At 43.3% G+C, this 25,144-nt stretch overlaps 2 protein-coding genes and 1 pseudogene across 24 annotated transcripts in view; 1 reads left to right on the top strand and 2 right to left on the bottom strand.

Moving 5' to 3' along the window:
- The window catches only part of RABGEF1 (RAB guanine nucleotide exchange factor 1), a 172,276-nt gene that overhangs the window by 142,419 nt on the left and 4,713 nt on the right, over positions 1–25,144 (top strand). For all 22 annotated transcript variants that reach the window (XM_054560462.2, XM_054560460.2, XM_054560458.2 and 19 more), the window contains 4 exons: positions 14,193–14,274; positions 16,055–16,187; positions 18,014–18,105; positions 23,528–23,784. In XM_054560462.2, coding sequence (XP_054416437.1) covers positions 14,193–14,274; positions 16,055–16,187; positions 18,014–18,105; positions 23,528–23,784 — 564 coding nt within the window. The remainder of the gene's footprint in view (positions 1–14,192; positions 14,275–16,054; positions 16,188–18,013; positions 18,106–23,527; positions 23,785–25,144) is intronic.
- Positions 4,455–4,565, bottom strand: LOC112134516 (small nucleolar RNA U13; annotated as a pseudogene).
- LOC103891092 (general transcription factor II-I repeat domain-containing protein 1-like) overlaps positions 23,367–25,144 on the bottom strand; it is a 37,632-nt gene continuing 35,854 nt past the window's right edge. The window contains exon 10 of one of the 2 annotated variants that reach the window (XM_054560478.2): positions 23,367–23,989. In XM_054560478.2, the coding sequence (XP_054416453.1) occupies positions 23,985–23,989 (5 nt within the window). In that variant the 3' untranslated portion in view covers positions 23,367–23,984. The remainder of the gene's footprint in view (positions 23,990–25,144) is intronic. The other variant, XR_008527426.2, reaches the window with a different exon arrangement.

The raw sequence follows: 25,144 nt of genomic DNA, 5'->3' as shown, positions 1-25,144 counted from the left end.
GCAAGACTCCATCTGGAAAAAAAAAAAAAAAAAGTCTTTGTACTCAGTTTATCAAAACTGCTCAAAACCTTTAAATTAATGTTATTACCACCAACTAAACTTTCTAGATGGTGTCCTAAGGGCCTATGCAATATGAAAATTCATTCTTACCTGTTTAAAAACTGCCCAGTCAGCCTTGCCATAAATGGATAATTGTTCCTACTGCATCCCACAGTATTATTCTTTCTAAAATTTCTGAGATCCAGAAGAGTGATCTGCTCTTGCCCACATCTTTCCCACATCATTTCTGTTTTCTGCAAGCCCTGTATATGCTGGTGGTGAGCAGCCTTTTCAGCATATGGGTCAAGTCTAGAAAATTAAATCTTTTCTGAACTGCATTAAAATTTTTAAGCCATTTTATCTTTATCAAGAAACACGTTGTCTACACTTAGATGTTTTTTGTTTTTAGAATTTAAATTTCAGCACCTACGTAATTTTCATACCCACTGCAGTATTGCAGTATAATGCTTTACTATGCAACACATTTCTCTTTCTTTCCTTTCGTTTTCTTTCGTTTTTTGTGTTGCTCTATCTCCTAGACTGGAGCACGATAGCACAGTCACTGCTCACTGCAGACTTGACCTCCCAGATTCAAGTGATCCTCCTGCCGTAGTCTCCTGAGTAGCTGAGACTAGTGGCACACACCACCATGTCTGGCTGAGTTTTTTATTTTTTGTAGAGACGGGGTTTCCCTATGTTGCCCAGGCTGGTCTTGAATTCCTGACCTCAGGTGATCCTCCCAACTTGGCCTCCCAAAGAGCTGGGATTACAGGTATGAGCCACCGCGCCCAGTGCTATTCAGCAAATATTGTTGTTTGCTAATACTTTTCTGAAGCTTGTTTATTTTGCTCTTTTTTCTTTCTTGCTAGTCTTACTAGCTACTTAATGTTAAAACATGTATACTCTTACAGTACCTCTATACATTCTTTAAAACAAGGTATTTCCATTGCAAATGAGACGGGCAGCTATGTCATTAACACAAAATCCTTTTATGTTGAAAATAGTTGTCATCAGCTACTTTTCTGTTCTTACAAATCATCATAGCAAGAATTTAAATTGCTGAGCCAAATTAATAAAGCTTAATTTTTAAAACCTAATCTGTACAACATAACTTGAATTATTATTATTTCTTTTTGAGATAGGAGTCTTGCTCTGTTGGCCAGGCTGGAGTGCAGTGGTGTGATCTCCACTCACTGCAACCTTTACCTTCTAGGTTCCAGTCATCATCCTCCCTCAGCCTCCTGAGTAGCTGGGATTACATGCATGTGCCACCATGCCCAGATAATTACTTTTTTGTGTGTGTGTGTGTGTAGAGACAGGATTTCACTGTGTTGGCCAAGCTAGTCTTGAACTCCTGACCTCAAGTGGTCTGCCTGCCTTGGCCTCCCAAAATCCTGGGGTTACAGAAGTGAGCCACCATGCCTGGCCTGATTTTTTTTTTTTTTTTTTTTTTTTAAGATAGCATCTTGCTCTGTTGCCCAGGCTGTAGTGCAGTAGCGTGATTTCGGCTCACTGCAACCTCTGCCTCCCATGTTCAAGCAACTTTTATGCCCCAGCCTCCTGAATAGCTGGGGTTACAGGTGTGTGCCACCATGCTGAGCTTATTTTTTGTATGTTTAGTAGAGATGGGGTGTTACTCTGTTGTCCAGGCTGGTCATGAACTCCTAGCCTCACATGATGTGCTGGGGTTACAGGATTGAGCCACAATGCCTGGCCTAACTTGAATTTAAGAATCTCACCTTAACCAAGCTTCACACAGGTCTGAGAGTGATTATGGATTCAGGAGTATATATAGTCACTTATGAAGAGGTATACATTCTCTTTGTCATCTGGACAGAGCTTCATGTGGTGAGGGCAATTTTAAAGCACTATATAGACCCAATGAAGTGTTAACCTTTCCCATAATAACTAGAAAACCATATTACCTAACTGAATGAGATCTGTGGCTTTGTAAATAACTTTTTTCTGTAAATTATTTATATGAAAACGCTCACTTTAAGACACATGTTTAGACTGCAATTAAATAAAAGTAAATAAAACTTTTGGAAAAACTTCTTTGCTGCTCAAACTATTTAAATCCTGCCCTTGCTAAGTGTTAATAAATCCCTCAGATGCATTTTTTCCCTATTCTGAAAGTGTAGCTTGTCCTGCTTTTAAAGGGGGCAGGCTCTACTTCCTCAAAGTACCTACCCTTTAATTTGTTGGATATTGCATTAATGCTTTTTAATAAACTTGGGGCTGGGCGCAGTTGCTCACACCTGTAATCCCAGCACTTTGGGAGGCTGAGGTGGGTGGATCACGAGGTCAGGATTTCGAGACCACCCTGGCCAATATGGTGAAACCGTGTCTCTACTAAAAATACAAAAACTAGCTGGGCATGGTGGTGCTCGCCTGTAGTCCCAGCTACTCGGGAGGATGAGGCAGAAGAATCACTTGAACCCGAAAGGTGGGGTTGCAGTGAGCTGAGATCAGGCCACTGCACTCCAGCCTGGGCAACAGAGCAAGAGTCCATCTCAAAAAAAAACAAAAAACAAAACAAAACAAAACAAAACAAAAAAAACTCCCCTCATTTTTTGGGTTTCTCAATTCAGTTATTTTTATTTTTTTAATTTGTATTAATCCCTTAATACTCCATTCATGGCAATCAATTCAGTTTCTAAAAGACTTCTTAATAGTCATTCTGATAAGCTCTTCTTTCTAAGGAAGCAGTTAAGCACAACATAACACCTTTTGCTTGTTTCATTGTTATTTTTCTAGCCAGTCCTGTAAAAATCTGATACTGAGCTGGGCACGGTGGCTTACGCCTGTAATCCTAGCACTTTGGGAGGCCAAGGTGGGTGGATCGCTTGGCCAACATGGTGAAACCCCATCTCTACTAAAAATACAAAAAATTAGCTGGGCGTGGTGGCGGGTGCCTGTAATCCCAGCTACGAGGGAGGCTGAGGTAGGAGAATCACTTGAACCTGGGAGGCCAAGGTTGCAGTTAGCCAAGGTCACGCCATTGTACTCCAGCCTGGGCAACAGGAGCAAAAAAACTCTGTCTCAAAAAAAAAAATAATCTGATACTGATTATATTATATGGACTTAAAGTTTTGTACCTGAATGAGGACAAAAAAATATACAGTTTAAGACATGGCTATATGTTCATTCCCGTGTTCTTTCCCAGAATAAGCAGAAAGATAAGTGTCCTCCTATACCTTAAAATGACTCTACTATTGTAAACTACATATTTAATCAAGCAGTAGTTTGCCCTGCCGCGTAATTACTGTCAGAATAACAGAAGTATTTACCCAAAACAAAGAACCTTTGACTAGCAAATAGGCTTTAATTATTGTGAGAACTTCAGCAGGGGTAGCAACCCAGGACCTAATTTTAAAACTAGAAGCACTGAGGATGAGAAGTGAGGCAGTGGAAATAGCTCTGAGCTCTCAGCATCTATAAGTCATAAGGAAAAAAAGTAGATAAAAGATGTATTTGAGGCCGGGCGCGGTGGCTCACGCCTGTAATCCCAGCAGTTTGGGAGGCTGAGATGGGTGGATCACAAGGTCAGGAGATCGAGACCATCCTGGCTAACACGGTGAAACCCCGTTTCTACTAAAAAATACAAAAAATTAGCCAGGCGTGGTGGCAAGCACCTGTAGTCCCAGCTGCTTGGGAGGCAGGAGAATGGCGTGAACCCGGGAGGCGGAGCTTGCAGTGAGCCTAGATTGCGCCACTGCACTCCAGCCTGGGCATCAGAGCGAGACTCCATCTCAAAAAAAAAAAAAAAAAAATGTATTTGATAATTATGTTGAATGAATAAAAATAATTAAAAATGTTTCATAAAAGCACATAGTGATAGGTGAGGGGAAACTTAAATCATCATCCTGGGTCAGCCGTGGTGGCTCCATGGTTGAGGCTGGTGCCATGCAGTCTCCCGGTGTTGGCATTGTTTCCCGGCCTTCTCAGTTCTGCACACGGCTACAAAACGAAAGAACAGTTGCCAGTTGGAAGAGGACGTGGATCCAAACCAAATGGAGGACAGATACTCCCTTTACGGACAAGATACTCATGGAAGAAGTCAAGTTAGAAGAGCAGCTGAAGGAGGCTGTGGAAGAAGATAAGCAAGAATTGGCAGATACTGAGGACTTGCAGGAGAGCAGCCAAAAATTGGTGGAGGAGGCAAATATGTATAGCATTCAGGGCTTCTTCTGCAAGTACTCGTTAGAGGTTGCAGATGTTTTAGAGAAGGCAACACAGTGTGTTCCAGACGAAGGACTTAAAGACAATAACCCTCACCTGAAGAACCTCTGTGAGACTCTCACAATGAGTGAAGTCCAGATTCAGGAAGTGTTCAGCAAGCACCGCCAAGCTGAACCCTGTCAGAGCCAAGTTCCACCCTTATGCGCGTGAGGTCTTTTTTTCGTCTTTCTTCACATCCGACAGGCAATGTGCCAGTGTTGTAACAAGGTTTGAGGGAGGCATATCTCACACATGAAAACCCAGCGTGAAAACCCAGTCATCTCACTTATGAACCACAGGAAGATCTAGCATGAGGTCTTGTTCCACATGCTGGTTTAGGGGAAAGAGCTGACCCCAATGGTTCTAGTTACAAAAGTGAGGTTCAAGCATGGGCAGCCCCTTAGCCCCACCCTTGTTGATGTGGTGAAGGAAGCTTAGCTGCCTCTTACAAGATTTTTTTTTCTTTAAATCACTTGCCATAATTCATGAAAAGCTGGTTCATGTTTTTTCATCTAAATACTTTTGACTTTCCCTAAGGCTGTTGGAAAGCAGAAGTAACCAGTAGGTAAACAGAAAAGTAAGCTGATCTCACAGTTACATTAATGAACTCCTATTCAGGAGTGTGTTCTCTGATTTTTAGTACCACATGTGTAATAATTCCACTTACTTAGTAAAAAAGGCCAGTAGGACACTACAGGTCCTCTAGAGTTCATGAATCACGCTGTATCTGCTCAGACTCTAGTGACATCAAAGTCTTTTAAATGAACAAAATGTCTTTGGGAATTCTGCTTTTTGGCAATCTGGACACTTCTGTCTGCACTGTGTGTCTCTTGTGCAGCTTGTAACATGGGAGTTACTGGATTTCTTAGCCCACTACACATTTCATTCAATAAAGGGAAAGCAAGGGTTGAAACATTTCTTATGCTAAAAATAATTTTATGATGACCTTTATGAAGAACATGTGTGTTCCTTAGACACTGTCTAGCTGCTAAAAATGACGGATTTCTGGCTTTTTTGTTTGTTTTTGGAGATGCAAAATGAGCATATGTACCTTAACGGTTCCCACCACCTTTATTTTGCCAGTAATTGAATTTGAGAAAATCAGTTAGTTTTGCCCTGTTTTCTTCATCTAAATGTGGAAATGTTTAAGTCTGTATTCTACTAGTTACTAATGACCTCAAGATATACTCCCTGGTGAGATGGACTTTCTCAGAATATGAGGACTGCATGCTTGGCACACTTTAAATGTGTGTTTCATTTTTAAAGAGGATTAAAGCCCTCATATGGTTCTTTTCCTTTAAAAAATTATTGAAGGCAGCACAAATTGGTAATACAAAAAAATACGGACATGAAAGCTAAAACCTAAATAGATTAAGCAAACATCAGTACAGACAAAACTTAATGAACCCAGAAAATAGATTGTGGCGATTCACATTGAAATGATGGAAGTTCTGGATGAAATACACAGAAAACATAGTCAAGGAAAATAGTCAAAGGTTTTCAGAACTGGAAGTGGAAACAAAGATCTCAGCCAGACTGTTAAGAAGTGTATAGAGTGCCTCTCAGCATAATATTCAAAGATAGACACCCACTTGTCAATGTCTTAATCACAGAGTAAAAATTTATTTTAGAAAAATAAAATGACAACTTTACTCAGATGTTATAGAAAAGATGCCGGGCGCGGTGGCTCACGCCTGTAATCCCAGCACTTTAGGAGGCCGAAGAAGATGGATCACGAGGTCAGGAGGTCAAGACCAGCCTGGCCAAGATGGTGAAACCCTGTCTCTACTAGAAATAAAAAATTAGCTGGGCGTGGTGGCACATGCCTGTAGTCCCAGCTACTCGGGAGGCTGAGGCAGGAGAATTGCTTGAACCTGGGAGGTGTAGGTTGCAGTGAACTGAGATCACGCCACTGCGCTGCAGCCTGGCGACAGAGCAAGACTTCATCTCAAAAAAAAAAAGATTATAGAAAAGATGATCCCATACAATGATTAGAGAGTACTTGAGGAAAAGGATTTACTCACTGCTCTACTATCTTTTTTTCTTGGAAAACTATGACAAACCTTTTGGAGTTTTGTAGAGCCTAAAAGAACTTACCAACACAAACCTGCTCTCATTTTGCCCCTTTGGCAAACACTGTGAGGGGCCTGAGAGTTACCTTATTTGCAGGCTAACAAATTAACCTGCCATGGTTTCACAGATACTGGCCAAAGACACGAGTCTCCTGGGTCAGAGACAAAGGCCAGTTTCTTTCAGCAGTAGTAGTAGCCAGAGCATTTGCATTTGTGCTTATCCTCGAGTATCTGTTCCTATGGGATAATGCACACAAGACCAGGGAAAGCCTGTGCATGCAGTGAGTTGTATTAGAGGAGAGGAACCTTGGACTTAGGGATCCTTATTAGACAGTAAGCATTCTACCCTTTTCTCTTGAAGGAGGCACTATCTCTGTCTCCTAAAGCTGTTTTCTATACAGAAATCCTTGAAAAGATGTTGCAAAACAAAGGCAGTCATTGCCTCTGCTCACAGATAGGTAGAAAGAGATCTATGGAGAATTGTCTTCAGCATCTTATAAAGGGAGGAATGGTAATAAATGGCCACATTTATTCATTCAACCCATACTGAGCACTAACCATGTGCCTGGCCCTGTTCTAGGCATGAGGATATGGTGGTGAACAGTGCCCTTGTGGAGCTAACATTTTAGTTGGGGAAATGGACAATAAGCAGATCTGTTACATAGTGTTAAGTCCTACAAGAATGGAAAGCAGGATGAGAGACAGAGTGACAGGGGAGTTCTTTTACATTATGAAAGCAATACTGTACTGGAGCATAAACTGCAGTAGAAATAGAAAAGGAGTTTTCTGCATTGTATTGTAAAATTACAGGGGTTGTGCGGAGCTGGGGGAGGAGAACATGATCCTTGATACCAATAAGACAGGCCTCTCCGGTCTCTAAAAGGAGCTCAGAGAGTTTCTAGTTGGAAGCGAGCACTACAGGTTGAGTATCCCTTATCCGAAAGCCTTGGGACCAGAAGTGTTTCAGATTTTGGGGTTTTCCCAGATTTTGGAATATTTACACATATATAAGATAACTTGGGACTGGGACCCAAGTCCAAACACAGAATTCATTTGTTGTATATATGCGTTACATACATAGCCTGAAGGTAATTTTATACCATATTTTAAGCAGTTTTGGACATGTAACAGTTTTGGCTGCTTTTTGACTCCAGCCCATCATCACATGAGGCCAGGTGTGGAATTTCCCACTTGTGGTGTCATGTCGACATTGACAAATTTGGGATTTTTGAGCATTTCAGATTTTTTATTTTTGGGTTAGGAATGCTCAAACCTGTAATAATAATCACAAGAATGAATATAGTTTCTTCTAACTTAAGTGCTAAAATTTGGTGCCAATGAAAGGTGTAAAACCATGTGTAAACTACCTAAAAAGACTGAATGGATAAGCTTTTGCAGAAAATACTTGAACTAGAAGGATAGATTTGGGCACTGCAGTGTGTACCTGCTGTCCCCCCTACCCAGGAGGAGGCTGAGGCAGGAAGATTGCTTGAGCCCAGGAATGTGAGGCTGCAGTGAGCTACAATTACATCTGTCAATAGCTACTACACTCCATCCTGGGCAATGTAGTGAAATGCCATTTCTGAAAAAATAATAATAAATAAAACAATAACAAGTTAAATTATAGCACCATAAAGGAAAATTCAAATATCAGTTAAAATGTTAACCATAATAAAGTTAGACTTGAGAGTTTAATAGTTAAAAAAAATACTCATCTTGGCCAGTCGCGGTGGCTCATGCTTATAGTCTCAGCACTTTGGGAGGCCGAGGCGGGCGGATCACCTGAGGTCAGGAGTTCGAGACCAGCCTGGCCAACGTGGTGAAACCCCGTCTCTACCAAAAATACAAAAATAAGCTGGGCATGGTGGCGGGTGCCTGTAATCCCAGCTACTTGGGAGGCCAAGGCAGGAGAATTGCTTGAACCCAGGAGGTAGGGATTGCGGTGAACCAAGATCGCGCCATTGCCTGATGGGTGACAAGATGGGTGATCACACCTGGGTGACAAGAGTGAAACTCCATCTCCAGAAAAAAAAAATCTCATTTCACACTCCATAATGGTAGTCGTTTTGTTATCTAGACCCATTCTGCTTATTAAAAGGATTTGAGGTTTACAAAATTAATTTAAAATAAGAGTGAGAGAACAGAGTCATAATTTGATGGTACTTGGAGTTTATAAACATGTTCTTATGGACATGTTCTTCACGTAGCTACTACTGTGATTACCTACATAGAAGTCCAGGCATAGGCTGGGTGCAGTGGCTCATGCCTATAATCCCAGCACTTTGGGAGGCAGGCAGATCACTTGAGTCCAGGAATTTGAGACCAGCCTGTTCAACATGACAAAACCCTGTCTCTACAAAAATTAGCTGGTGCCATGGCACTTGCTTGTAATCCCAGCTACAAGGGAGGCTGAGGCACTTGAACCTGGGAAGCAGAGGTTGCAGTGAGCCGAGATGGCACCTCTGCACACCAGCCTGGGCAAGACAGCAAGACTCTAAAAAGATTAAAAAAAACAAAAAGTCCAGGCTTAAAACTAAAACTAGTTCTCTGAAGAAATATCTCCAGCAGACCTAAAGTGTAGTCCATGGATGTATTTGTCTGGTGATCTAATTTAGTACAGAGATATAACTTGGAGAATGTATAGTGTAAATATATTTCATCAATTCATAGATGAGGGCTAGATGGAAGTCTCCTTGGAGAACTGGAAATAGAGGTTTGGGGTGGTGGTAATGAAAACCCACGCATTTGACCTACGGAGCATGCTCAGATCGAGGCTCATCCTGCTTTCACGGTCAGCTGGGAATGAGTAGGGTGGGTAGCTTTAGGATTTTTCTCATAGAGTAATTCTGGATCTACTTGGGTTCACACCGCAGAACAGGAAGATGATAACCTTTCTGGCGAGCATTGCTAGAAAGATCTGGTCACCACCATCTCACCACAGGCGTTAGTATAAAATAAGCACATTTACTGCTGCTGCCACCTTACCTATCTAGAGAAGGAGACAGCTCCAGTAAGAAAAAGTGAGACTGACGGTATGCCCCACGGTACTTTGTCTTTCTTGTTTGTAATTATAGAATATTATAATGACTGCATTCAGTCTTCCCATTTAAATAGAAAGCCATCTGAGCATGTTCTTGACCTTTTTATAGAATTGGTATAGTGGCTTGAGTTCTGCTAATCATGTAATGAGTAATGAGTGCTTTTAGAATGAATGCAAATGTAATTTTTAGGAAATTCAGGAAAAAATCTTATCAAGAAAATCCAAGGGAAAACAGAACAGTAATAGAAGTACAGATATAGCAACATGGCAAGATAAGTCCACAGAATTTACTTACAGTGTACATACTAATGATAAAAAAAATTAAACAGCCTAGCATTTTTAAAAAAATATTAATTTTAGGCCGGGTGCTGTCTCTTACGCCAGTAATCCCAGCACTTTGAGACTCCAGGGCGGGCGAATCACGAGGTCAGGAGTTCGAGACCAGCCTGTCCAACATGGTGAAACCCCATCTCTACTATGAAAAATACAAAAAATTAGCTGGGCGTAGTGATGGGCAGCTGTAATCCCAGCCACTCGGGAAGCTGAGACAGGAGAATTGCTTGAACCTGGGAGGTGGAGGTTGCAGGGAACCAAGATGGTGCCACTGCACTCCAGCCCGGGTGACAGAGTGAGACTCCGTCGCAAAAAAAAAAAAAAAAGGTAATTTTTAAAGACAACAGCAATAAAGAATGTTAAATATTGAGAATTTAATGTGGCAAATTAGAAGTTCATTCAAAGAATTAAAAGACAGTTTGATGGTGGCCAGGTGTGGTGGCTTATGCCTGTGATCCCAGCACTTTGGGAAGCCAAGGCGGGCGGATCACTTGAGGTCAGGAGTTCGAGACCAGCCTAGACAACATGGCGAAACCCCGTGTCTACTAAAAATACAAAAATTAGCCCGGTGTGGTGGCGCACACATGTATTCCCAGCTACTCAGGAGGCTGAGGCAGGAGAATCGCTTGAACCTGGGAGGCAGAGGTTTCAGTGGGCCAAGATCGCGCCACTGCACTCCAGCCTGGGCGACAGATTGGGACTCCGTCTCAAAACAAACAAACTTTGCAGGTCAGTATAAACACTTAAAATATCATTTAAATTACAGTGTTTCATTATTTATTCTAGAAAAACAAGAAAACACATATACCATATGAATTTTTGTGAGGGGGTAAAAAGCAAGAATTTGTGAAGCAGGGAGGCTTCTAAATCCAGCAGACTTTTAAATATATTCTAAAATGAAAGTCTTCACACCTAGATGAGATTTGGGTAGAAAATGAAAATATAGAACAGTGAAATAAACCAGAGATTTCAGAAATAGATTTCATTTCTCAGGAGCAAGTTATATGACAACTGGGAGGGTGAGAGGGAATAGGGTCGTGCTTTATTAACTGCTGATGATGACAGATAGGCTTGTATAAAGTTTATTTTAGTTATGTGTTTCATACCACGCACCTTACATTTCAGCCAAATCAAAGAGCTAAACATGAAAATATTGAGAAGAAAGTAGATTAGAATATGAGCTTGGTATGGTGGCTCATGCCTTTAATACCAGCACTTTGGGAGGCCGAGGCAGCCGGATCACTTGAGGCCGGGAGTTCAAGACCAGCCTGGCCAACATGGTGAAACTCTGTCTCTACTGAAAATACAAAAATTAGCCGGGCATGGTGGCCAGTGCCAGTAATCCTAGCTACTTGGGAGGCTGAGGCAGGAGAATCGCTTGAACCGGGAGGCGGGGATTGCAGTGAGCCAAGATCCCGCCATTGCACTCCAGCCTGGGTGACGGAGCGAGACTCCGTCTCAGAAAAAAAAAAAAAAGGAAAGAAAGAAAAAGGTGAAGAAAAGAGAAACAACCAAGTAGCTCTTTGCATAAAGACTGCAGCAAAATGGCCAGCAGCCTGATTTAAGCTCTTTATCCAGCAGTTTTGGCAAATGGATTATTTCAGCACCCGTACTTCGGGCAGTGGGGCAGGGCAGGGCCACACACGTCACTTCCAGAAAGGAAAGTAGACCGTCTGGCTGGGGCCAGACCAGGTGGGACTCTGTCATCCCAGGAACCTGGAACCTCTTCCCCAAGGCCTCAAAAAAAAAAAAAAAAAAAAAAAAAATTAGCTGGGTGTGGTGGTGCAGGCCTGTAATCCCAGCTACTTGGGAGGCTGAGGCAGGAGAATCGCTTGAACCCAGGAGGCAGAGGTTGCAGTGAGATCACACCACTGCACTCCAGCCTGGGCAAGAGAGCGAGACTCTTACTCAGGGAAAAAAAAAAAAAATAGAAAGTAGATGAGGATATATATTTCAGCTGTAGAGGGGAGCTAAAACTGAACTATCAAAAAATTGTTTTGTCCAGGTGCAGTTGCTCACACCTGTAATCCCAGCACTTTGGGAGGTCAAGGCAGAAGGATCACTTGAACCCAGGAGTTTAAGACCAGCCTGGGCTACACAGTGAGACCTTGTCTCTATATATTTTAACAAATTAAATAAAAAGAGAAATGAAATCTAAAACCTAAAAAAAAAAAAAAAAAAAAAAGGAATTTGTCTGTCTTGAGTAGGAGTCTCACTCACTCTGTCACCCAGGCTGGAGTGCAATGGTGTGATCTCGGCTCACTGCAGCCTCTGCTTCCAGGGTTCAAGCGATTCTCCTGCCTCAGCCTCCCAAGTAGCTGGGATTACAGGTGTGCACTAGCATGCCCAGGTAATTTTTGTATTATTAGTAGAGACGGGATTTTGCCATTTTGGCCAGGCTGGTCTTGAACTCCTGACCTCAGGTGATCCACCCGCCTCGGCCTCCCAAAGTGCTGGAATTACAGGCATGAGCCACTGTGCCTGGCCAAAAGAATTGTTTTTAATGACCAGATAAAAGGCTTAATAGTATTAACTTTTTAAAAATCTGTGCGATAAAAAATAAAACAGTGGGAAGTCATGAATATAAAAGCTTAATATAGTGAAATATCTGAACTTTACTAAAGGTAATACCTAGGCTTTTATAGATGAGGGATCAATTTTAATTCAACCAAATTGCATGTATATGGGTAACTAGTTGACAGTAACAAGGGCTGCAGTCAAGGTGATCACAAAGTGCCATGAGTGCTTGGCCATTTTTACTGAGGGAATGAGGTGACTGCTCCTGACCCTGAGAGTCATGCCATCCTTTTAGAGTTAAGCCAGACGGTCAGACTGCTGCGGGCTTCCACAGGATGTATCGGCCCTTGGCGTGTGATGTCATTGGCCTGTGTAGATGAGGTCTGTGACAGCCAGTCCTGGGGGTTTGTTCTCGGCCTTATTCATGCTCTTCTACTGTGGCATCCTTGTGAGAACCCTTGGGAGAAATTTTTGATTTTGGTGTCAGAATTTCACCTAAAGGATTGGTTTGCTTTCAACTTTTGAACCCTGAATTATGTAACTGTTTTCATCTTAGTGATGGTTGCTAAAAAGTTTAGTTAGAGACAGATGTATGGGCTCTCTTGACTAATTTAGACATCTTCCAGGAAAACATTTCTGTCTTGTCATCTGTGGCTCTGCTTTAGGTCTCTCTCCATGTTTGTTTGTTTGTTTATTTATTTATTTATTTTACTTATTATTGTTAAAAAAAATTTTAAATTTCTTTCTTTCCTTTCTCTCCTTTCTTTCCCGTTTCTTTCTTTCCTCTTCTCTTCTCTTTTCTTTCTTGAGATGGGGTCTCACTATGTTGCCCAGGCTGGCCTCAAACTCCTAGGCTCAGTCGATCCTCTAGCCTCAACCTCCCAGAGCACTGGGATTACAGTTGTTATTCTTTTTATTTTCTAGTCTCTTGTGCTGAACTGCATTTATCTTTTAAATAGACTTTAAATATTCTTTGGCAGAAAGTGAGAAACAAATACATATATTACACCTATAAAATCAGTAAAACCAAATAAAAATTATCAAGCCCTATGTTGTAAGGGCCATAGGGAAATAAGCGCATACACGTGGTTAATGACAGTGTGCACTGAGTTTCTGAGGAGTGTGGCTAGCAATAGATACTTTGCGCTATAATGTTGTTTATTCATATTAAGTGGTTAATGCCACTTTTGGAAATGTATCACAGAGAACCAAAAAGAAGATAGTCCTTACAAAATTATAGCTACAGTGCACAACAGTGAAAGAGGGGGAGCAACTCAAATGCACAGTGGTAGAGGAGAGTCAAATAAGTCAGTTAACAGAATGCAATGTCATAAAGCCACCAAAAATGTTTCAGTGGATTAGATAAATAGAAATGTCCATAAAACATGTAAATTATCAAAACATGCATTAAATCTATTTAAGAATATGTAGATATAGCAAAAAGAATGAGATGGTCATGGTGAGACCGCTAGGTGGGAAGGGGTCCCCGGAAAAACTCCAGCCGGCCTGCCCACCGGGGTGGAGCTTTGGGAAGTTTGCACCATTTGTAGCAGGGAGGAGCCTGGCCCCTCTTCTTTCTGTGTGGAGCCCAGGATTCTAGCTGCTGGCAGGAAGCACTCTAGCAGGGACTCTGGCCTTGTGAGAGTCTCTGATTCCCCCTTTTCTTCCTTTTCACCTAATAAAACCCTGTCTTACTCACCATTCAAACCGTTTGCCAGCCTAAATTTTTGTGGCCGTGAGACGGACAAGGATCCCGTCTTTGGCTGAACTAAGGAAAAGTCCGGCAAAAATAGATATTGGAAATAATATTAACGGATAGGTTTTACTCCCCTGCAGGATTAATATAACCTGTGAGTACTTTTAGGCTTACTACCAGTACAAGGAGTGGCTTTTGGAAAGTTCTTAGAATGTAGAGCTGTGCTTCTGCACTTTGTCCAGCTACAAGCAGCCTCTTTGTCTCTCTGTTTCAGGATCTAAGCATTGAAGAACAGTCAGAGTGTGCTCAGGATTTCTACCACAATGTGGCCGAAAGGATGCAAACTCGTGGGAAAGGTAACACTGTTAGCCATTGAGAGATTGCCGGTATTGCACAGGGATGACTGCTCAGTCTCTTAGCAATTTCTTTCTCTGATGGTCTGGCTGGTTTGTAGACTTCATCCTGTAACCTCACGGACATTCTGGGAACTGGTCTTATACTTAGCAGTGCCTTTGAACTGTACCATGTGTATCTTTCCAGGAGCAATTGGATAATTTGTTGAGTAACATTTAATAACTCCATTAGGGGCAGGGGTGGAGCAGACGAAAACATCTTAGGGCCTGGCTCAGTAGCTCATGCCTGTAATCCCAGCACTTTGGGAGGCTAAAGCAGGCGGATCACGTTAGGCCAGGAGTTCGAGACCAGCCTAGCCAACATGGTGAAACCCCGCCTCTATTAAAAATACAAAAAGTAGCCGGGTGTCGTGGTGCACCTCTAATCCCAGCTACTCAGGAGGCCGAGGCACAAGAATTGCTTGAATCTGGAAGGCGGAGGTTGCAGTGAGCTGAGATTGTGCCACTGCACTCCAGCCTGGGCGACAAATCGAGACTCTGTCTCCAAAAAAGAAAGAGAAAGAGAGAGAGAGAGAAAGAAAAAAACTTCTTGGAAGGCTTTGCCATCTTGGAATCACCATTTTGGTGAGTTATTGTATTAATAGTTTCAAAAAAAAAAAAAAAGAGCTTCAAGTTTTTAGGGATTCTTTATGGATTCAACCTCCACTGATACTAGACTTTAGAATGTACTTAGCACATGTATGTATCAGAGAAATCTCCATTTGTATACCTAAGAGAGCTCTAAGGTGTTATGGTAAACCTCAGAAAAATGAAAGGATAAGTTTCATCAGCATTCATCAGTCTTGGGAGTTGCAAATGCCTTTGTAATGTAGGACAGGGAGTGACCTTGCTGAAGTCTCCCCATTTGGCAGGTTGTACACTGTGAGGTCCTGCCAGACAACTTCAGTTAGAACTGAGGTTGCTGTGGAAGGCAGCCCAACAGTTGGAAGGAGACTTTTTGTGTTTGTTTGTTTGTTTTTGTCAAGACAGAATATCACTCTGTCGCCCAAGCTGGAGTACAGTGGTGTGACCTCGGCTCACTGCAACTCTGCTTCCCAGGTTCAAGTGATTCTCGTGTCTCAGCCCCCGAGTGGCTGGGATTACAGGTGCGTGCCACCACACCCAGCTAATTTTTGTATTTTTAGTAGAGAGGAGATTTCACCATGTTGGCCAGGCTGGTCTTGAACTCCTGACCTCAGGTGATCCACCTGCCTTAGCCTCCCAAAGTGCTGGGATTACAGGAGTAGAGCCACCGCGCCCAGCTGGTAAGTTTTTTTTTAAGCATATTTTTAAATATAACATTCTTATACTTTTGTTCTGAGTGCGTTTAATTTATTTCTAGTAAATTAGTTTTTTGCTGTGTAGAAAGTGCTATGAAAATATACTCTTGACCAGGCATTCTGGCTCACACCTATAAACCTAGTACTTTGGGAGGCTGAGGCAGGTAGATTGCTTGAGCCCAGGAGTTCGAGACCAGCCTGGGCAACATGGTAAAACCCCATCTCCACAAAAAAAACCTACAAAAATTATTCAGGCATGGTGGCGTGTGCCTGTGGTCCCAGCTACTTGGGAGGCTGAGGTAGGAGAATGGCTCGAGCCCAGGAGGTGGAGGTTTCAGTGAGCCAGGGTCATGCTGTTGCACTCCAGCCTGGGTGACAGAGCCAGACTCTGTCTGAAAAAAAAAAAAAAAAAAAAAAGAAAAAAAAATATATATCTTGATCTTTTCTCTGTCTGGTTATTTCAGTGCCTCCAGAAAGAGTCGAGAAGATAATGGATCAGATTGAAAAGTACATCATGACTCGTCTCTATAAATATGTGTTCTGTCCAGAAACTACTGATGATGAGAAGAAAGATCTTGCCATTCAAAAGAGAATCAGGTAGTTGCTTACTTTGTTTTGCTTTATAGTTATACCTTCTGATGGAAGAACACACTGGGGGAAAATAATGCACCTGTGTTTCAAACCTTAAGGGAAAGCAATAGCTCATGTTCCTGCTTCCTTAGAGTGGAAGCAGCTCTGTTGTGTCAGAAAGACGAACATGGTGACCTCACCTATCCATCTCCCTCAAGGCAGCTTTTGGTAAGAGTTGTGTTTGGTGTTTGAGATTGTTTTCAATCCCTGAAATCTCCAAGGAATAGGGGGACTGTGTTCTTGGTCCATTACCATCTCCTCAAGCGGGAAGCTGTGAATATCCGTATCAAAGCAGGGGATGTCGGTTGGGCCCGGTGGCTCATACCTGTAATCCCAGCACTTTGGGAGGCTGAGGTGGGTGGATCACTTGAGGCCAGGAGTTCAAGACCAGCCTAGGCAACATGGTAAAACCCCGTCTCTACTAAAAATACAAAAATTAGCCAGGCATGGTGGCGCATGCCTGTGATCCTAGCTACTTGGGAGGCTAAGGCACGAGAATGGCTTGAATCCAGGTGGCAGAGGTTGCAGTGAGCTGAGATCATGCCACCACACTCCAGCCTGGGCAACAGAGCAAGACTCCTTCTCAAAAAAATAACAAGTCAGTAGATGTCCTCTTTCCTCATTCCTCTCAGGGGTGCACATTTTTCACCATTCCCCAGTCACATCTTTCACTAGCGTTGGATTGATGACATTTCCCATAGCACCCAGTCTTCCAGGCTCACTGGGGTGAGCCCCAGCGCTCTGTACTCCAGTTGCGGTGGACATTGAGGAAAAGACCACCCAAGTGTGGGAACACGGCCAAGGCTGAGCTGATGAGGTGTTTTAAGGGGAGAGGGGACTCGGAGTCCCAGGTTCCAGACAAGGGGCTGGTACTTGCTAGATCTGTATTGGAAGTTTCACAGCTGAAGTGAGGCGTTGATACTGGGCAGGCTGAAGACGTGGAGCCCAAGGTCAGGAGCCAGAAGTAACCAGAGGGGCCCTGGACCAAGATGCAGAACGGAAGCAGTAACCAAGCAAGAGGGGAGGCCTGCAGCAGGGTACTTGGAGTGAAGTTAGGGTGGGACCAGGAAACACACAGTGATTCAGGCATGGTGGTCCTGCCCGTGGCCTCCTATACAAGCTCCAGTGTGCCTCAGAAGTTGAGGGTTGAGGCCGGGTGTGGTGGCTCACGCCTGTAATCCCAGCACTTTGGGAGGCCAAGGCAGGCAGATCACCTGAGGTCAGGAGTTTGAGACCAGCCTGGACAACAGGGTGAAACCCTGTCTCTCGTAAAAGTACAGAAATTAGCTGGGCATGGAGGTGGGCGCCTTTAGTCCCGGCTGCTTGGGAGGCTGAGGCAGGAGAATTGCTTGAACCCAGGATACAGAGGCTGCAGTGAGCCAGGATTGGCACTCCAGCCTGGGCAAGAGTGAGACTCCATCTCAAAAAAGAAAGAAGTTGAGGACTGAGTGTAAAAGGACATTAACACAGTAGGCAGTGAGGACAGGCAGCAGCCAATTCTCAAATGGTCACTTTCAGATACCGAGTGCATTTCAGTCTTGGTAGTACTGCGTAATGTCATTTCAGTCAGCAAGATGGCCTTCCATTCTTGTGATAAATGCAGAAGTCTCATTTTAGGATCCTAGCTGCTTCGTTACGTCATTAGAGCTCCTAGTACTTGCAGGGGTGATGTGTGTGGGCCTGGGATTGAGTGGTCAATGATGCCTCAGGCTTTCCCTAAACTGAAGGAGGTGACAAGACGAATGGCCACAGTTCATCCTTGGAGCTCTTGTTTACTGTCTCTCTCTCTTTAGAGCCCTGCGCTGGGTTACGCCTCAGATGCTGTGTGTCCCTGTTAATGAAGACATCCCAGAAGTGTCTGATATGGTGGTGAAGGCGATCACAGGTCAGTGAAACCAAGAGCTTTTTTATTGGGATGTTTTCCCCTTAAGGTTAACATTTTGCTGTAATATTAATCTATACATTTGTAAAATGCAGATTGTCGAAGGTACATTGGAACGTAGTAAAAGTGATTTGTAAGATTGTTAGTTTTATGAATTTGATGGCAGTCAGAAGAGCGGGTTAACTCTTTTACCCCTTTATTTTCAGGGATTATGGTCTCGTTTCTTGGGCATTAAACTAAACTAAGGTCAAAGGCAGATAGAATAATTTTTTTTTCTTTTTTCTGTACTTCTTTTTTTATGTAGTTTTTATTCAGCTGACTGTTCCCATGATAGAATAAATTTCTTAAGATTCAGTTGCATTTATATATTCAAAATAATTTTAGATAAAGGAAGGGAACTGGTAAGGCAAGGTAATCCCCACGCTGGAGTAACATAGTAAAATGATGCCTCTGACTGGTTGTTAGAGAAGTGCTGTGAGTTATTTTTCTGGTTTGATCAGGAAATAAATGAAGTGCCCCAAATTCATGTGGCACTGCCGTTCTAGACAGGTCCAGCCTCCTAATAAGGGTTGTTTCTCATTCATGGGAATGACCCAGCAAGAGTGCAACACAAACGTTTAAATTAAAAAAAAAATCTTAACGAAGGGATATTCAACTTTGGCCAGTGTCTCCTTTATTAGAAAGAGGCCTTGGAAAGGCTTGCTCATGTAGACATTGTTAATGAAATTCTACTGGAAAGGAAGTGGGTTAACTGATATTAGTAGTGTTGGAGGCTGGCCATCGAGTAGGCTCCTTTTGTTACAGGAACCAGAGATTCACTCAAGCTACAGAAGAAATGGAGATTTGCTTAAGGTATTATCAGATTTATAAAGAATCTGGTGGAGTCTTTCAGGACCTTAGCCCCAACGGTCCTCCAGGGAGTGGGTTATCTTACTGCCTCTACACACAAGAGGGTCTGCTCCAGGCATTCTCTGCTGATGTGATTCTTCCACTTTCTCGGGTTCTGCTTCTCTTTGTGTATCTTCCCGTGTCAACTCCTGTTGTTAAGTAAATTACTGGTTTCTGTAATTTCCTAAGTTCCGAAGGTAGAATCCAAGTGGCCCAGGTCAATACTATTGTTTTTTTTTCTTGCAAGCTTTTCTGCTAGGCTATGGCATAGGTCATGACTACTCTGCCCCCCGCACCTTTTGCTCGGGGAACCCCATAAGAGGTTGAAGGTGGAGGCCTTCTAAAAGCCTGAATATGGACCTGGGACTTGTGTTTTTCCTGACTCTTACTGGAAAGTTCAAGATCAGCTGGTTTACATTTAGAGTGTTCCATGGGAGTTTTGTCCAAGCCAACGTAGCCTTTACGACCTGTTGCTAATAGGGAAGTCCCCGGCCTTCCTGGCCTTTCACCCAGGTAGGGCATGGTTCACCGGAGCATCAGCTGGTGGCAAGTGTTTGTGTGACCCATCAGTGGTGAAAGTAGAGGTGGGTGGCCCAAGGGATCAGGGAAGCATAGCTGTGTTCCACGAATAGTGGGACTCGATAGGAGAGGCTGCCGGTTAAGTTACAGTGTGGGTCACGTTCTTCTAGGGCAGGAGGCTCATGTTCTGGGCTGACAAGTAACAAATACGAGGTCTGTTGAAGAGAACTGCATAAAATTTTGAGAGTCATCAAGTCCTCTGCCCTGAGGTCAAACACTCTTCAGAACTTCTGAAAGGAAGAGTGTCACCCCAGGAAGGGGACCAGAGAGTCCATCATCAGCTCCTCTTAGCTCCAAGAGTTTAGGACAAGGAGAGTGTCAGGGCCTGTGGCTGATGGTGGACATTTCCCTTTCTTTCTGTTTTAATTTTTATGTGTACATAATAGGTGTATATATTTATGAGTTCCATGAGCTATTTTGATCCAGGCAGATAATGAGTGGTAATTACCTTAGGGGAAATGGGGTCCATCCTCTGAAGCATTTAGCTTTTGTATTACAGACAATCCTGTTATATTCTCTTAATTACTTTTTAATGTACAATTAAATTACTTTTGACTATAGTTCACCTGTCATGCTAGCAAATACTAGGTCTTATTCATTCTTTCTAACTTTTCTGGTACCCCTTGGCCATCCCCACTATCCCCCATGCCCTGCATTACCCTTCCCAGCCTCTGGTAACCGTCCTTCTGGTAAAACATCCTTCAATTGTTTTAAGTGTTTAGCTCCCGCCAATGAGTGAGAACATGTGATGGTTATCTTTCTGTACCTGGCTTATTTCATTTAACATAATATCCTCCTGTTTCATCCATGTTGTTGCAGATGACTGGATCCCATTCTTTGATATGGCTGAATAGTACTCCACTCTGTATGTGTGCCACGTTTTCTTTATCCATTCATCTGTTGACAGACACGCTTTCCCATTTGGCTCCACCTGCATGACTTCTGTGTGGCCACGGGGGCAGTGGTTCTTAGCCAGGCACCAGTGGTCCCCCCGAGACATTGGACAACATCTGGAGACTTATTTATTTATTTAGTTAGTTAGTTAGTTAGTTATTTTTGAGACAGGATCTCTCTGTCACCCAGGCTGGAGTGCAGTGGCACGATCATGGCTCACTGCAGCCTTGACCTCACAGGCTCAAGCGATCTTTCCGCCTCAGCCTACTGAGTAACTGAGACCACAGGCACGTGCCACCACACCCAGCTAATTTTTGTTCACATTCTGAAGAGACAGAGTTTCATCATGTTGCCTTGGCTGTTCTTGAACTCCTAGACTCACCTCCCTAAGTTACTAGGATTACAGGTGTGAGCCACTGAGCCGGGCCTGGAGACATTTTAAAATGTCACAGCTGTGGGGGTGCTACTAACATCTAGTGGGTAGCGGCCAAGGATGCTACTAAACATTCTACAGTGCACAAGATGGTTCCCTACAACAAAGAATTATTCAGCCCCAAATGTCAGGAGTGTCCATGTTGAGAAGCCATGACCTGGAGGTATAGCCTTTGTTTTCACAACACCATTAAAGATAAGCCTGGACACCTGGATCCAGCAGAGATGGAGCGCGCACTCAGCTCTGTGCTTCCTATTCATGAGAAGGCAGAGCCCTGGGAGAAGACATAGAGCAATTATGCAGGTCTCTGAAAAGTAAATCATAGCAGGCAGGCTGGGGAGGGAAATTATTAGACAGCAGTGAGTTTCCTGTGTGTTGCTTTCTCCTCGCATGTCTCCTAGTTGAGACTTTGAAGCAGTGCAAATCATGGAATCACACACCAGGATGGGATTCCAAAGAGTTCCACGAAGACGTCCTTCAGGCCGGAGGATGCTAGGAAGGGGTCTGCAGGATGAAGCATGTGGAAGAGATCCCTGGGGGTGTTTGTCTTCCTTTATTCTCCTTTTCCTTCCCTTCTCTCCCTTTTTCCACCCCAGCCGTGCCTTATGGCAATAGCAGCCACACACACATCCAGATAAAACATAATTCACTTTTTACTCGCTTTCAAAATGTCAGCAGTAAAGATGAACAGGATGCAAGATGAAAGAACATTGAAAAATAAAGATTAACAAGAAAGTAGTTTAAATAAAAGAGAGAAAAAAAATCACCAATAAAAGGTAGAAGGCTAAAGATAAATGAAGGTAGTAAAAATGGCTTTAAAAAATCTTACCCAATCTTACCCAATTCTTATTTAGAATAAGTTCCATATAAGTAGAAAAAGAAAAATAAATAGATCAATGTATCAATAATTATAACCCAGAATTAAAGGATTAAAGGAAACAAACAAAACAGCAAAAATTATGTAATTCACACAGTAGCCTCATAAGTAAGGGAATAAAAGCACTCAAAAGTTAAAATAATGCCTGTGCACTGCCTAGCACATCTGTCCCCCACCCATTGTCTTTCGTGGCAGATGGGCCTAGGAGGGTTCCCCAGGAAGCTGACCTCAGGGATGATCTAAAAGCTGAAAGAACCCTTTGGTATACCCCACCGCCTGGCCCGAGTCTGAAATGTTTATTCCTGCTAGTGGCAAGAATTTGGTGTAAAATTAAGCTGCCTTGGCTCTTTTCTTTTGTGATGTCCCAAGTTGCCGTCCGATGTGCAACCCCAGAGGTACGCTGCCTCTCCAGCGGTGCTGTCGCTATGTGGTTCAGCACCCTTCACTGTCCCCCAGGCTTGTTGGAAAAGGGTGGGCATTCATGAGAGCCCACTGCTTGGACTTAGTGGTAGTCGTGGGTAGTGAAATTTTTCCCTGGGAGACGTAAAATGTTATTTTGAGATTAAATTTATTCCCTTGCTTGATCCCCTCTGCCAATCAGCAGGTGTGAATGTTGTGGTTTCTGTAGCTAGTGGAGATCCACATGCTGGAGAGTTTGGCCACTGTAGACCTAAGTGTGTTGGATTCCAGTAGCTGGATTTTTTTTTTTTTTTTTTAACAAGATTTTGCTCTGTTGCCCAGGCTGGAGTGCTGTGGTATGATCGTAGCTCACTGCAGCCTCAACCTCTTGGGCTCAAGCCATCCTTCTGCCTCAGCCTTTCCAGTAGTTGGGGCTATAGGCACACACCACCATACCCGGCTAATTTTTGTATTCTCACATTCAATACAAAGATGCTTTGTGTAGTAGCCACATTTCTAAAAAGCAGTATGCAAATTGGGACTGTCTAAAACATTCTAAAATGTAACAGAGGCACAGAAGCAGTAAAAAGACTCTTCATCAGACAACTTCTTCCTTCTCCATGGAGCTCAGAGGCAGCTTACATTGTGATTAGAAGTGTGGGCTTGGCCAGGCATGGTGGCTCACGCCTGTAATCCCAGCACTTTGGGAGGCCAAGGTGGGTGGATCACCTGAGGTCAAGAGTTCAAGACCAGCCTGGCCAACATGGTGAAACCCCATCTCTAAAAATACAAAAAGTAGCTGGGCGTGGTGGCAGGCATCTGTAATCTCAGCTACTTTAAAGGCTGAGGTAGGAGAATTGCTTCAACCCAGGAGGCGGAGGTTGCAGTGAGCACAGATCACACCACTGCACTCCAGCCTGGGTAACAAAGAGTGAAACTCAGTCTCAAAAAAAAAAAAAAAAAAAAAAAAAAAGAAGTGTGGGCTTTACAGTCAGGTAGACATGGTTTCAAATTCCCACCCTGCTACATGCTGTCTGTATGGTCTTGGGCAAATCATTTAATCTCTCTGAACTTCAGCCCCCTCATCCCTAAAATGGATAATATTAATAAGAGTATCCATTGCATAATCTGAGGATTAGAGAAATGTGCTTGTAGGGCACACTGTGTATTACCTGGCTCTTGGTTCTCTTTTCTGTGAGTATGAGATCATATTTACTAAGTCATTTATACACTAACTGCTGGAAAAGGGGTTAATAAGGATTCCTTCATAACTTTAGAGATAAAACATGATTTTCCTATTGCTTCTTTTTTGTGATTCTTTTCTCCTGGGAAATATTGTCTTTTCTGCTTTGTAGATATCATTGAAATGGATTCCAAGCGTGTGCCTCGAGACAAGCTGGCCTGTATCACCAAGTGCAGCAAGCACATCTTCAATGCCATCAAGATCACCAAGAACGAGCCGGCGTCAGCGGATGACTTCCTCCCGACTCTCATCTACATTGTTTTGAAGGGCAACCCCCCACGCCTTCAGTCTAATATCCAGTATATCACGCGCTTCTGCAATCCAAGCCGACTGATGACTGGAGAGGATGGCTACTATTTCACCAATCTGGTGAGTAAGTGAGTTCTTGGCGTTGTGGAGGACTAGGAAGGTGGTGGTTTTGGGGATGTGACGGGTCACTCAGGCCCATGACAGGTGAATGCTCCTGTGTCAGAAGGCAGCATGGCTGAGGAAGCTCACTTTGCATCAGGGAGCACAAGGACCAGGCCATACAGACACTCCGCCTCCCAGCACTTGATCAGAGATTGTGTTCATCCTACGGAAACAGATGACATGTGTTGGGCATCACTCCCCACAGTCCTGGGTAGAAGAGTCCTTCACTTGGCTGGGCTTTTTTTCAACCATGAATAACGCAAATTATATATAAGTTAATAAGGCTGAATATTTGCCCCCTCATTCACTCATTCATTCATTCATTCTACTACAGGGTCTCACTCTGTCACCCAGGCTGGAGTGCAGTGGTACAATCGTAGCTCACTGCAGCCTTGACCTCCTGGGCTCAAGCAATCCTCTCACCTCAGCCTGCTGTGAAGCTGGTACCACAGGCATGCACCATCACACCAGGCCAATTTTTTTTTTTTTTTGAGAGATGGGGTCTTGCTATGTTGCCCAGGCTGGTCTTATACTCCTGGACTCAATCAGTCCTCCCACCTCGACCTCCCTAAGAGTTGGAACTGCAGGCATGAGCCACCACTCCTGACCTGAATTCTTCCTTTTTCTTCCTACTAAACTCTGCTTATTTGCTTTAGAGAGAATGTACTGTGAAGCTAATGAATTTGGAGCCTTGGGGCAGCTTATGGACTTGGTTTTCTGTGTTGAGAGCCTGGGAACTAAGAGGTGGGGAGGGGAAGCCAGGATGCATTGAGAGTATTTCTGATAAATTGCCAAAAAAGTCTCAAAACAGGTACGTGAATCTCTGAGACTGAAAATATGTCATGATTTATTTCTAGGTTCTAAGTATGTATTCACATTTATACCTACTTTTGTATTTGTCATTTTTTTTCCTTTTCCTGTAAGTAGGTTCCCAAAATTGTATAAGCTTCAGGTTCCTCCAAACTTGGACCTGCCCCCATCACTCATCACCCTCCACCATTGTGTTCAGCTACATGTTACTGTAGTCACCAGCATCTCGGGAGTGTGATTTACAGGTGGAGGGACTTGGGAATGCTCTTGATCAGAATGATGCTTTTACCTTTATTCTCACTGTTTTCCGTCCTCCCAGGCACACGGTGGTTTAATCTGTAGTACTGAAAAAAGTTTAAGTGGCCCATATAGAATGAGATTAGAAGTACTCACATATCTTTTTTTTTTTGAGATGGAGTCTCCCTCTGTCACCCAGGCTGGAATGCAGTGGTGTGATCTCAGCTCACTGCAACCTCCGTCTCCTGGGTTCAAGTGATTCTCATGCCTC

Source organism: Pongo abelii, chromosome 6 (assembly GCF_028885655.2).
Source record: "Pongo abelii isolate AG06213 chromosome 6, NHGRI_mPonAbe1-v2.0_pri, whole genome shotgun sequence".
NCBI classification, from domain to species: Eukaryota; Metazoa; Chordata; class Mammalia; order Primates; family Hominidae; genus Pongo; species Pongo abelii.
The sequence above is the reverse complement of the archived record's forward strand: the minus strand, read 5'-3'. Positions and strand labels throughout refer to the sequence as shown.